Here is a 14,822-nt window from a genome sequence, read left to right as displayed (position 1 = left end):
CTCTGTAGTATACATACAGTATACTGTCCTCTGTAGTATACATACAGTATACTGTCCTCTGTAGTGTACATACAGTATACTGTCCTCTGTAGTGTACATACAGTATACTGTCCTCTGTAGTGTACATACAGTATACTGTCCTCTGTAGTGTACATACAGTATACTGTCCTCTGTAGTGTACATACAGTATACTGTCCTCTGTAGTGTACATACAGTATACTGTCCTCTGTAGTGTACATACAGTATACTGTCCTCTGTAGTATACATACAGTATACTGTCCTCTGTAGTATACATACAGTATACTGTCCTCTGTAGTATACATACAGTATACTGTCCTCTGTAGTATACATACAGTATACAGTCCTCTGTAGTATACATACAGTATACTGTCCTCTGTAGTATACATACAGTATACTGTCCTCTGTAGTATACATACAGTATACTGTCCTCTGTAGTATACATACAGTATACTGTCCTCTGTAGTATACATACAGTATACTGTCCTCTGTAGTATACATACAGTATACTGTCCTCTGTAGTGTATATACAGTATACTGTCCTCTGTAGTGTATATACAGTATACTGTCCTCTGTAGTGTATATACAGTATACTGTCCTCTGTAGTATACATACAGTATACTGTCCTCTGTAGTGTATATACAGTATACTGCCCTCTGTAGTGTATATACAGTATACTGTCCTCTGTAGTATACATACAGTATACTGTCCTCTGTAGTATACATACAGTATACTGTCCTCTGTAGTATACATACAGTATACTGTCCTCTGTAGTATACATACAGTATACTGTCCTCTGTAGTATACATACAGTATACTGTCCTCTGTAGTATACATACAGTATACTGTCCTCTGTAGTATACATACAGTATACTGTCCTCTGTAGTATACATACAGTATACTGTCCTCTGTAGTATATATACAGTATACTGCCCTCTGTAGTATATATACAGCATACTGTCCTCTGTAGTATATATATACAGTATACTGTCCTCTGTAGTATATATACAGTATACTGTCCTCTGTAGTGTAAATTACTTTACACAGTTTAGTGTCATCTGCGAAAATTTATACTTTACTATGCAAGCCTTCTACAAGATCATTAATAAATATATTGAAGAGAATAGGGCAAGATTAGATATACAGTTTAGCAGCCAGTATCACACAGGATAGGATTAGATACACAGCTCAGCAGACAGTATCACACAGGATAGGATTAGATACACAGCTCAGCAGACAGTATCACACAGGATAGGATTAGATACACAGCTCAGCAGACAGTATCACACAGGATAGGATTAGATACACAGCTCAGCAGACAGTATCACACAGGATAGGATTAGATACACAGCTCAGCAGCCAGTATCACACAGGATAGGATTAGATACACAGCTCAGCAGACAGTATCACACAGGATAGGATTAGATACACAGCTCAGCAGACACTATCACACAGGATAGGATTAGATACACAGCTCAGCAGCCAGTATCACACAGGATAGGATTAGATACACAGCTCAGCAGACAGTATCACACAGGATAGGATTAGATACACAGCTCAGCAGACAGTATCACACAGGATAGGATTAGATACACAGCTCAGCAGACAGTATCACACAGAATAGGATTAGATACACAGCTCAGCAGACAGTATCACACAGGATAGGATTAGATACACAGCACAGCAGACAGTATCACACAGGATAGGATTAGATACACAGCTCAGCAGACAGTATCACACAGGATAGGATTAGATACACAGCTCAGCAGACAGTATCACACAGGATAGGATTAGATACACAGCTCAGCAGACAGTATCACACAGGATAGGATTAGATACACAGCTCAGCAGACAGTATCACACAGGATAGGATTAGATACACAGCTCAGCAGACAGTATCACACAGGATAGGATTAGATACACAGCTCAGCAGACAGTATCACACAGGATAGGATTAGATACACAGCACAGCAGACAGTATCACACAGGATAGGATTAGATACACAGCTCAGCAGACAGTATCACACAGGATAGGATTAGATACACAGCTCAGCAGACAGTATCACACAGGAGAGGATTAGATACACAGCTCAGCAGACAGTATCACACAGGATAGGATTAGATACACAGCTCAGCAGACAGTATCACACAGGATAGGATTAGATACACAGCTCAGCAGACAGTATCACACAGGATAGGATTAGATACACAGCTCAGCAGACAGTATCACACAGGATAGGATTAGATACACAGCTCAGCAGACAGTATCACACAGGATAGGATTAGATACACAGCTCAGCAGACAGTATCACACAGGATAGGATTAGATACACAGCTCAGCAGACAGTATCACACAGGAGAGGAATAGATACACAGCTCAGCAGACAGTATCACACAGGATAGGATTAGATACACAGCTCAGCAGACAGTATCACACAGGATAGGATTAGATACACAGTTTAGCAGCCAGTATCACACAGGATAGGATTAGATACACAGCTCAGCAGACAGTATCACACAGGATAGGATTAGATACACAGCTCAGCAGACAGTATCACACAAGAGAGGATTAGATACACAGCTCAGCAGACAGTATCACACAAGAGAGGATTAGATACACAGCTCAGCAGACAGTATCACACAGGATAGGATTAGATACACAGCTCAGCAGACAGTATCACACAGGATAGGATTAGATACACAGCTCAGCAGACAGTATCACACAAGAGAGGATTAGATACACAGCTCAGCAGACAGTATCACACAGGATAGGATTAGATACACAGCTCAGCAGACAGTATCACACAGGATAGGATTAGATACACAGTTTAGCAGCCAGTATCACACAGGATAGGATTAGATACACAGCTCAGCAGACAGTATCACACAGGATAGGATTAGATACACAGCTCAGCAGACAGTATCACACAGGATAGGATTAGATACACAGCTCAGCAGACAGTATCACACAAGAGAGGATTAGATACACAGCTCAGCAGACAGTATCACACAGGATAGGATTAGATACACAGCTCAGCAGACAGTATCACACAGGATAGGATTAGATACACAGCTCAGCAGACAGTATCACACAGGATAGGATTAGATACACAGCTCAGCAGACAGTATCACACAAGAGAGGATTAGATACACAGCTCAGCAGACAGTATCACACAGGATAGGATTAGATACACAGCTCAGCAGACAGTATCACACAGGATAGGATTAGATACACAGCTCAGCAGACAGTATCACACAAGAGAGGATTAGATACACAGCTCAGCAGACAGTATCACACAGGATAGGATTAGATACACAGCTCAGCAGACAGTATCACACAGGATAGGATTAGATACACAGTTTAGCAGCCAGTATCACACAGGATAGGATTAGATACACAGCTCAGCAGACAGTATCACACAGGATAGGATTAGATACACAGCTCAGCAGACAGTATCACACAGGATAGGATTAGATACACAGCTCAGCAGACAGTATCACACAAGAGAGGATTAGATACACAGCTCAGCAGACAGTATCACACAGGATAGGATTAGATACACAGCTCAGCAGACAGTATCACACAGGATAGGATTAGATACACAGCTCAGCAGACAGTATCACACAAGAGAGGATTAGATACACAGCTCAGCAGACAGTATCACACAGGATAGGATTAGATACACAGCTCAGCAGACAGTATCACACAGGATAGGATTAGATACACAGCTCAGCAGACAGTATCACACAGGATAGGATTAGATACACAGCTCAGCAGCCAGTATCACACAGGATAGGATTAGATACACAGCTCAGCAGCCAGTATCACACAGGATAGGATTAGATACACAGCTCAGCAGCCAGTATCACACAGGATAGGATTAGATACACAGCTCAGCAGACAGTATCACACAGGATAGGATTAGATACACAGCTCAGCAGACAGTATCACACAGGATAGGATTAGATACACAGCTCAGCAGCCAGTATCACACAGGATAGGATTAGATACACAGCTCAGCAGACAGTATCACACAGGATAGGATTAGATACACAGCTCAGCAGACAGTATCACACAGGATAGGATTAGATACACAGCTCAGCAGACAGTATCACACAGGATAGGATTAGATACACAGCTCAGCAGACAGTATCACACAGGATAGGATTAGATACACAGCACAGCAGACAGTATCACACAGGATAGGATTAGATACACAGCTCAGCAGACAGTATCACACAGGATAGGATTAGATACACAGCTCAGCAGACAGTATCACACAGGATAGGATTAGATACACAGCTCAGCAGACAGTATCACACAGGATAGGATTAGATACACAGCTCAGCAGACAGTATCACACAGGATAGGATTAGATACACAGCTCAGCAGACAGTATCACACAGGATAGGATTAGATACACAGCTCAGCAGACAGTATGACACAGGATAGGATTAGATACACAGCTCAGCAGACAGTATGACACAGGATAGGATTAGATACACAGCTCAGCAGACAGTATCACACAGGATAGGATTAGATACACAGCTCAGCAGACAGTATCACACAGGATAGGATTAGATACACAGCACAGCAGACAGTATCACACAGGATAGGAATAGATACACAGCTCAGCAGACAGTATCACACAGGATAGGATTAGATACACAGCTCAGCAGACAGTATCACACAGGATAGGATTAGATACACAGCTCAGCAGACAGTATCACACAGGAGAGGATTAGATACACAGCTCAGCAGACAGTATCACACAGGATAGGATTAGATACACAGCTCAGCAGACAGTATCACACAGGATAGGATTAGATACACAGCTCAGCAGACAGTATCACACAGGATAGGATTAGATACACAGCTCAGCAGACAGTATCACACAGGAGAGGATTAGATACACAGCTCAGCAGACAGTATCACACAGGATAGGATTAGATACACAGCACAGCAGACAGTATCACACAGGATAGGATTAGATACACAGCTCAGCAGACAGTATCACACAGGATAGGATTAGATACACAGCTCAGCAGACAGTATCACACAAGAGAGGATTAGATACACAGCTCAGCAGACAGTATCACACAGGATAGGATTAGATACACAGCTCAGCAGACAGTATCACACAGGATAGGATTAGATACACAGCTCAGCAGACAGTATCACACAGGATAGGATTAGATACACAGCTCAGCAGACAGTATCACACAGGATAGGATTAGATACACAGCTCAGCAGACAGTATCACACAGGATAGGATTAGATACACAGCTCAGCAGACAGTATCACACAAGAGAGGATTAGATACACAGCTCAGCAGACAGTATCACACAGGATAGGATTAGATACACAGTATCACACAGGATAGGATTAGATACACAGCTCAGCAGACAGTATCACACAGGATAGGATTAGATACACAGCTCAGCAGACAGTATCACACAGGATAGGATTAGATACACAGTATCACACAGGATAGGATTAGATACACAGCTCAGCAGACAGTATCACACAGGATAGGATTAGATACACAGCTCAGCAAACAGTATCACACAGGAGAGGATTAGATACACAGCTCAGCAGACAGTATCACACAGGAGAGGATTAGATACACAGTATCACACAGGAGAGGATTAGATACACAGCTCAGCAGACAGTATCACACAGGATAGGATTAGATACACAGCTCAGCAGACAGTATCACACAGGATAGGATTAGATACACAGTATCACACAGGATAGGATTAGATACACAGCTCAGCAGACAGTATCACACAGGATAGGATTAGATACACAGCTCAGCAGACAGTATCACACAGGATAGGATTAGATACACAGCTCAGCAGACAGTATCACACAGGATAGGATTAGATACACAGCTCAGCAGACAGTATCACACAGGATAGAATTAGATACACAGCTCAGCAGACAGTATCACAGGATAGGATTAGATACACAGCTCAGCAGACAGTATCACACAGGAGAGGATTAGATACACAGCTCAGCAGACAGTATCACACAGGAGAGGATTAGATACACAGCTCAGCAGACAGTAGAGGATTAGATACACAGCTCAGCAGACAGTATCACACAGGATAGGATTAGATACACAGCTCAGCAGACAGTATCACACAGGATAGGATTAGATACACAGCTCAGCAGACAGTATCACACAGGATAGGATTAGATACACAGCTCAGCAGACAGTATCACACAGGATAGGATTAGATACATAGCTCAGCAGACAGTATCACACAGGATAGGATTAGATACATAGCTCAGCAGACAGTATCACACAGGAGAGGATTAGATACACAGCTCAGCAGACAGTATCACACAGGACAGGATTAGATACACAGCTCAGCAGACTGTATCAGACAGGATAGGATTAGATACACAGCTCAGCAGACAGTATCACACAGGATAGGATTAGATACACAGCTCAGCAGACAGTATCACACAGGATAGGATTAGATACACAGCTCAGCAGACAGTATCACACAGGATAGGATTAGATACACAGCTCAGCAGACAGTATCACACAGGATAGGATTAGATACACAGCTCAGCAGACTGTATCACACAGGATAGGATTAGATACACAGTATCACACAGGATAGGATTAGATACACAGCTCAGCAGACTGTATCACACAGGATAGGATTAGATACACAGCTCAGCAGACAGTATCACACAGGATAGGATTAGATACATAGCTCAGCAGACAGTATCACACAGGAGAGGATTAGATACACAGCTCAGCAGACAGTATCACACAGGACAGGATTAGATACACAGCTCAGCAGACAGTATCACACACAATATGATTAGATACACAGCTCAGCAGACAGTATCACACAGGACAGGATTAGATACACAGCTCAGCAGACAGTATCACACAGGATAGGATTAGATACACAGCTCAGCAGACAGTATCACACAGGAGAGGATTAGATACACAGCTCAGCAGACAGTATCACACAGGGGGATTAGATACACAGCTCAGCAGGCAGTATCACACAGGATAGGATTAGATACACAGCTCAGCAGACAGTATCACACAGGATAGGATTAGATACACAGCTCAGCAGACAGTATCACACAGGGTAGGATTAGATACACAGCTCAGCAGACAGTATCACACAGGAGAGGATTAGATACACAGCTCAGCAGACTGTATCACACAGGATAGGATTAGATACACAGCTCAGCAGACTGTATCACACAGGATAGGATTAGATACACTGTATCACACAGGATAGGATTAGATACACAGCTCAGCAGACAGTATCACACAGGAGAGGATTAGATACACGGCTCAGCAGACAGTATCACACAGGAGAGGATTAGATACACGGCTCAGCAGACAGTATCACACAGGATAGGATTAGATACACGGCTCAGCAGACAGTATCACACAGGATAGGATTAGATACACAGCTCAGCAGACAGTATCACACAGGAGAGGATTAGATACACAGCTCAGCAGACAGTATCACACAGGATAGGATTAGATACACAGCTCAGCAGACGGTATCACACGGGATAGGAATAGATACACAGCTCAGCAGACAGTATCACACAGGATAGGATTAGATACACAGCTCAGCAGACAGTATCACACAGGAGAGGATTAGATACATAGCTCAGTAGACAGTATCACACATGATAGGATTAGATACACAGCTCAGCAGACTGTATCACACAGGATAGGATTAGATACACTGTATCACACAGGATAGGATTAGATACACAGCTCAGCAGACAGTATCACACAGGATAGGATTAGATACACGGCTCAGCAGACAGTATCACACAGGATAGGATTAGATACACAGCTCAGCAGACGGTATCACACAGGATAGGATTAGATACACAGCTCAGCAGACAGTATCACACAGGAGAGGATTAGATACACAGCTCAGCAGGCAGTATCACACAGGATAGGATTAGATACACAGCTCAGCAGACAGTATCACACAGGACAGGATTAGATACACAGCTCAGCAGACAGTATCACACAGGATAGGATTAGATACACAGCTCAGCAGGGAGTATCACACAGGATAGGATTAGATACACAGCTCAGCAGGCAGTATCACACAGGATTAGATACACAGCTCAGCAGACAGTATCACACAGGAGAGGATTAGATACACAGCTCAGCAGACTGTATCACACAGGATAGGATTAGATACACAGCTCAGCAGACAGTATCACACAGGATAGGATTAGATACACAGCTCAGCAGACAGTATCACACAAGAGAAGCTGTGATCCAGGCTCAGCAGGCTGTATCTCACATGAGAGGCTTAGATACGGCTTTGCTGGCTGCTCCCAGTGTTTGGGGCTCTGGAGATGGTGAGGGAAGCGCCTGTGGCCCTCAGTGATGTGAGTAGAGGAGCAGGAGCCATGTCTGGGTGTACTAACATGGCCGCCGTAGGTGTAGGGGGCGGGGCTAGAGCTGACTGACCAGTGTGCCGGGCGGGGCCAGCCCTGTGACGTCACACCGCAAAGCATGCTGGGAGAGGAAAACTCCAGGAACCTGAGGGAAAGAGGAAGTTCTGCTGGAAACGTCCTGTAAAGAGGCTCTGATGTCCGGACAGCGGGAGGGAGAGCCCCGGCATGAGGAGGAGCAGGTACCGGGGAGCCGGGGGCCGCAGTCAGTAGTGCAGTGTGTGATGTCTGTCACAGCTGGTGCTTCAGTAGTGCAGTGTATGATGTCTGTCACAGCTGGTGCTTCAGTAGTGCAGTGTGTGATGTCTGTCACAGCTGGTGCTTCAGTAGTGCAGTGTATGATGTCTGTCACAGCTGATGCTTCAGTAGTGCAGTGTATGATGTCTGTGGCAGCTGATGCTTCAGTAGTGCAGTGTATGATGTCTGTCACAGCTGATGCTTCAGTAGTGCAGTGTATGATGTCTGTCACAGCTGGTGCTTCAGTAGTGCAGTGTGTGATGTCTGTCACAGCTGGTGCTTCAGTAGTGCAGTGTATGATGTCTGTGGCAGCTGATGCTTCAGTAGTGCAGTGTGTGATGTCTGTCACAGCTGATGCTTCAGTAGTGCAGTGTATGATGTCTGTGGTAGTTGATGCTTCAGTAGTGCAGTGTATGATGTCTGTCACAGCTGATGCTTCAGTAGTGCAGTGTATGATGTCTGTGGTAGTTGATGCTTCAGTAGTGCAGTGTGTGATGTCTGTCACAGCTGATGCTTCAGTAGTGCAGTGTATGATGTCTGTGGCAGTTGATGCTTCAGTAGTGCAGTGTGTGATGTCTGTCACAGCTGATGCTTCAGTAGTGCAGTCTGTTATGAGTGCTGCAGGATCCTCCCCGCAGTCTGCTGGATGTGACGGGGTTGGTGCTGCTGCGGGGGAGGGTCTCCCAGTGGACGTCCTATGACAGACCTGGAGGAGGAGCTCCGTCGATCCAGCCACAAGTCACAGGGAGAAGCCGAAAACGGGATAAAACCAGCGACATGTTTATACGGCAGGGACCGATCCAGCAGCAGCCGCCACATCCACCGGGGCTCGTGACCACGGCACCTGGAGCCGCAAAAACCTGGAACTATAAAACAGGGTTAAAAAAAAAATATTCAAATCCCCCCCCCCCCCCTCCCCAAAGTTAAAAGTACATAAACAACACACGTCGCCGGCGCCTCCGCTATTAAAATATACAAGGATTTAGCGCAAATGGGAAAATAAATAAACCCGCCATCCACAATACGGCGTCAGTGAGAAGCACAGACTGGGAATGCGCACACAGCGCCGCACACGTTATGGCGGTCAGAAGATGGGGATGCAGAGAAAACATTCGGTTTTTCCAAAGTTTTTATTTTTTCAATATTAAAACCCAATAAAACCTGTATAAATGTGGTGTCGCTGTAATCGCACCGACCGGAGGATGAGGGGAACCGGCCAGGAAACGCTGGGACAGCAAAACCAGGAAACTGCCCTAATTGTGGGTGTTTTTTATCCCCCAGTTGGAATTTCCCCGCTTCCCACTACATTGTGTAGAACCGTAACTGGCGCCATTACAAAGTACAACTGGTCCCACAAATAACAAGTCCTCGTCCGGCGATGTTAACGTCCTCGTCATCTGTGTTAATGGGAAATAAAGAAGTTATGGCTCCGGGAAGGCTGGGAGTAAACAATGAAAATGGAAAATGTCCCTATTATGAAGGGGTTAAACATCAGAAAATTCCTGTTAAAATGTAAAATCCATATAATGGATCCGTGGACCATTCAGCTCCCCTCCGATTAATGGCCTTCACCGGACCCCCCCCCCCCCCCCCCCCCTTATCTCTCACCAGGTCCGGCCCTTAGGGGTCCCGTCCAGGCTGGAGATGCAGAGCCACGCGCTGCTTTTCTGGACCCCTCTTTATATTCCATCTTCTCGTGTCCTGGTTTGTAACTTGCGCAGGGCGTGTCCCACATGCTGCAGGCCACGTGGGGCTCCGCACAGTCCACACCTACGTGGTCACAGGTTATAGTCCCCTCACTGTCCAGTCAGTCCTGCAGATACAGCTCAGGCAGTTCTAACGTTCCGCTCCTTCCGGTGCAGCCTCCATGTGAACGATGAACCGGATCTGGTCTCGAGCTGCTGGGGGACAATTTATTATGTAAATTGGGGCCTTCGAAAAAACAACGTCTGGCTCCGGCCCCAGAATCGGGTCGTTGGTCAATATTTGACCTGAACTAGAGATGAATTGGATCAAGAAGGAAGAACAGAAATCGTCTTCCTGTCCCTCCATGACCGGTCCGGCCGCCATCACCGGCGTCTTCCCTCCTGGTCTCCGGTTCACCCAGAAGACTTCCTCCGGGTGAACTGGACATTCCTGTAGACCCTCTTATAAAGTAGTGGTGTCAGAGGGGTTTTCTGGAATTATCATATTGATGACCGATCTTCAGGATAGGTCATGAGATCGGGGGGCTCCTACTCCTGGGACCCCACCAATCAGCTGTATGAAGAATCTGCTGCGCTCGGTGACCTCTTACGCCTCTTCCAAGGCCATGTGATGTCACATTCACCGGTCACAGCTGCGATATCAAGCACAACCACTTTACAAAAGACGGCGCTTGGTGACCTGCGAGAAGACTGCAGCGCTCACCGGCGAGCCACGGTCTCCTCAAACAATTGATTGGTCGGGTGTATCGCCACTTCAGCCAGGGATTGTATGTAGGGGTCGTGTGAGGGTGCACCATACTTTACACTGCTGTGACCTCAAACATGGAGGAACTGCCCTGACGAGATCTTCCAGTCCTCAGTCCAGACAATAGAGAGAAGACCTCATCTCCTCTGATTTATCCCCAAATGTCCCTCATCATCTCCGGTCATTATAAGCATTTCTATGGGATTTCACGCGGATTCTACATTGACTCCTCTTCTTCCATTCAGGTTCCTGTGATATAGGATTGTCCGATGACATCATCAGTACCAGATAATGGATGTAGACGGGGACAAGATTGCGGAGAGGATATTAGATCTTACCCTAGAGATACTCTTCCTGCTTACTGGAGAGGTGAGAGGTTCTGATGATGTCACATTACACCATTATCTATGGTAATTACAGGGGATGTGACTGGAGAGGTGAGAGGTTCTGATGATGTCACATTACATCCTTATCTATGGTAATTACAGGTGATGTGACTGGAGAGGTGAGAGGTTCTGATGATGTCACATTACATCATTATCTATGGTAATTACAGGGGATGTGACTGGAGAGGATAGAGGTTCTGATGATGTCACATTACATCATTATCTATGGTAATTACAGGGGATGTGACTGGAGAGGTGAGAGGTTCTGATGATGTCACATTACATCATTATCTATGGTAATTACAGGGGATGTGACTGGAGAGGATAGAGGTTCTGATGATGTCACATTACATCATTATCTATGGTAATTACAGGGGATGTGACTGGAGAGGTTCTGATGATGTCACATTACACCATTATCTATGGTAATTACAGGGGATGTGACTGGAGAGGTTCTGATGATGTCACATTACACCATTATCTATGGTAATTACAGGGGATGTGACTGGAGAGGTGAGAGGTTCTGATGATGTCACATTACATCATTATCTATGGTAATTACAGGGGATGTGACTGGAGAGGTGAGAGGTTCTGATGATGTCACATTACACCATTATCTATAGTAATTACAGGTGATGTGACTGGAGAGGTGAGAGGTTCTGGTGATGTCACATTACACCATTATCTATGGTAATTACAGGGGATGTGACTGGAGAGGTTCTGATGATGTCACATTACACCATTATCTATGGTAATTACAGGGGATGTGACTGGAGAGGTGAGAGGTTCTGATGATGTCACATTACATCATTATCTATGGTAATTACAGGTGATGTGACTGGAGAGGTGAGAGGTTCTGATGATGTCACATTACATCATTATCTATGGTAATTACAGGGGATGTGACTGGAGAGGTGAGAGGTTCTGATGATGTCACATTACACCATTATCTATGGTAATTACAGGTGATGTGACTGGAGAGGAGAGAGGTTCTGATGATGTCACATTACATCATTATCTATGGTAATTACAGGGGATGTGACTGGAGAGGTGAGAGGTTCTGGTGATGTCACATTACATCATTATCTATGGTAATTACAGCGGATGTGACTGGAGAGGTTCTGATGATGTCACATTACACCATTATCTATGGTAATTACAGGGGATGTGACTGGAGAGGTTCTGATGATGTCACATTACACCATTATCTATGGTAATTACAGGGGATGTGACTGGAGAGGTGAGAGGTTCTGATGATGTCACATTACATCATTATCTATGGTAATTACAGGGGATGTGACTGGAGAGGTGAGAGGTTCTGATGATGTCACATTACACCATTATCTATAGTAATTACAGGTGATGTGATTGGAGAGGTGAGAGGTTCTGGTGATGTCACATTACACCATTATCTATGGTAATTACAGGGGATGTGACTGGAGAGGTTCTGATGATGTCACATTACACCATTATCTATGGTAATTACAGGGGATGTGACTGGAGAGGTGAGAGGTTCTGATGATGTCACATTACACCATTATCTATGGTAATTACAGGGGATGTGACTGGAGAGGTGAGAGGTTCTGATGATGTCACATTACATCATTATCTATGGTAATTACAGGGGATGTGACTGGAGAGGTGAGAGGTTCTGATGATGTCACATTACATCATTATCTATGGTAATTACAGGGGATGTGACTGGAGAGGTGAGAGGTTCTGATGATGTCACATTACATCATTATCTATGGTAATTACAGGGGATGTGACTGGAGAGGTGAGAGGTTCTGATGATGTCACATTACACCATTATCTATGGTAATTACAGGGGATGTGACTGGAGAGGTGAGAGGTTCTGATGATGTCACATTACACCATTATCTATGGTAATTACAGGTGGACATGGCTGTAGAAGTGATGGACTCTGGAATCTACATGGTGACATTTATTATTATGTCTTCAATGAACAGGATTACTCCACGGTGAAGAAGACGTCTAGTAATCTGATACATGAGAAGAAGAATGAGAAGATCCTAGAAGTCGTCCACAAGATGATGGAGCTGCTGACTGGAGAGGTGACACTGCCGGGAATGACATTATACAGTCACAGCACTGGAGGGGTCTGGGTGATGACGGTGTCATTGTGTTGTCAGGTTCCTATAAGGTGTCAGGATGTCGCTGTCTATTTCTCCATGGAGGAGTGGGAGTATTTAGAAGGACACAAGGGTCTGTTCAAGGAGGTGATGATGGAGGAGGACCAGCCCCTCACATCTCCAGGTAACGGACAGGACTAAATACAAATGTCCTGGAATTCTCTGTCTGTAAAGTCTGAGTCCAGTCTCTGTGTCTCCTGCAGAGAGATCCAGTCAGAGGACAACACCAGAGAGATGTCCGCGTCCTCTCCTTCCACAGGATGGTCAGGTAATTGAGATTTTCCCTATCGCTGGTCACTGCTGCGTCCAGTGATTGGCTGCAGTGGTCACATGCCCCCATCAATGGGATGTTGATTCCCAGAGTCCCAGTACCTGCGGAGGCGGTCGTGGAGTGATGAAGCCGGCAACCAGCGGTGGGGATCAGGTAAGTATGAACCCACCACAAGTCTGGTCACTCTGAAGGGATCCGTTAAAAAAGGTTAAAGTTGGATGATGACCCCTTTAACGATCTTTTGTGGTCATGGAAAATATTTCTTGCAACTTGTCCGACTGTCCTGTAACTTACAATATTTGCTTCACAGATTTTATGTCAGGATGAAGATCTGCACAATATTAATGCTACAGAGACAGATGTGAGGGGCGATGAGGAATACAAGGAGGAGATTCCTACAGAGGCAGATGTGAGGGGTGATGAGGAATACAAGGAGGAGGTTCCTACAGAGACAGATGTGAGGGGCGATGAGGAATACGAGGAGATTCCTACAGAGACAGATGTGAGGGGTGATGAGGAATACAAGGAGGAGACTCCTACAGAGACAGATGTGAGGGGCGATGACCAGTGTGAGGAGGACATTCCTACAGATAAGAGCCCAGGTGAGTAGTGACCACTAAATGAAGCAGAGACGAGTCTGTAACTGTAATGACCCTGAACTGGACTTCCCCTATAGCAGGCGCCTTCCCCAAGTCCTAACAGTGTCCTCCAGTACTCAGATACCCCCAGGACTTACAGTAGGACCAAACTGTGTAACAGCCGGACCGTCCCATGAAGAATAATACAAGGCACATATCAGATATAGAACTCATCAGTAGATGACTGGACCAAGA

General features: G+C 45.1%; 1 protein-coding gene across 12 annotated transcripts in view; it reads left to right on the top strand.

Moving 5' to 3' along the window:
* LOC121000834 (zinc finger protein 383-like) overlaps positions 1 to 14,822 on the top strand; it is a 1,218,895-nt gene that overhangs the window by 378,939 nt on the left and 825,134 nt on the right. For 7 of the 12 annotated variants that reach the window (XM_040431524.1, XM_040431516.1, XM_040431518.1 and 4 more), the window contains one exon: positions 13,922 to 13,986. In XM_040431524.1, the coding sequence (XP_040287458.1) occupies positions 13,922 to 13,986 (65 nt within the window). Of the gene's footprint in view, positions 1 to 8,549; positions 8,668 to 11,421; positions 11,590 to 13,338; positions 13,343 to 13,535; positions 13,641 to 13,718; positions 13,843 to 13,921; positions 13,987 to 14,822 lie in introns of those variants that run through there. The other 5 variants (XM_040431517.1, XM_040431519.1, XM_040431515.1 and 2 more) reach the window with 5 other exon arrangements.

The sequence above is a fragment of the Bufo bufo genome, chromosome 5, assembly GCF_905171765.1.
Source record: "Bufo bufo chromosome 5, aBufBuf1.1, whole genome shotgun sequence".
Taxonomy (NCBI): domain Eukaryota; kingdom Metazoa; phylum Chordata; class Amphibia; order Anura; family Bufonidae; genus Bufo; species Bufo bufo.
The sequence above is the reverse complement of the archived record's forward strand: the minus strand, read 5'-3'. Positions and strand labels throughout refer to the sequence as shown.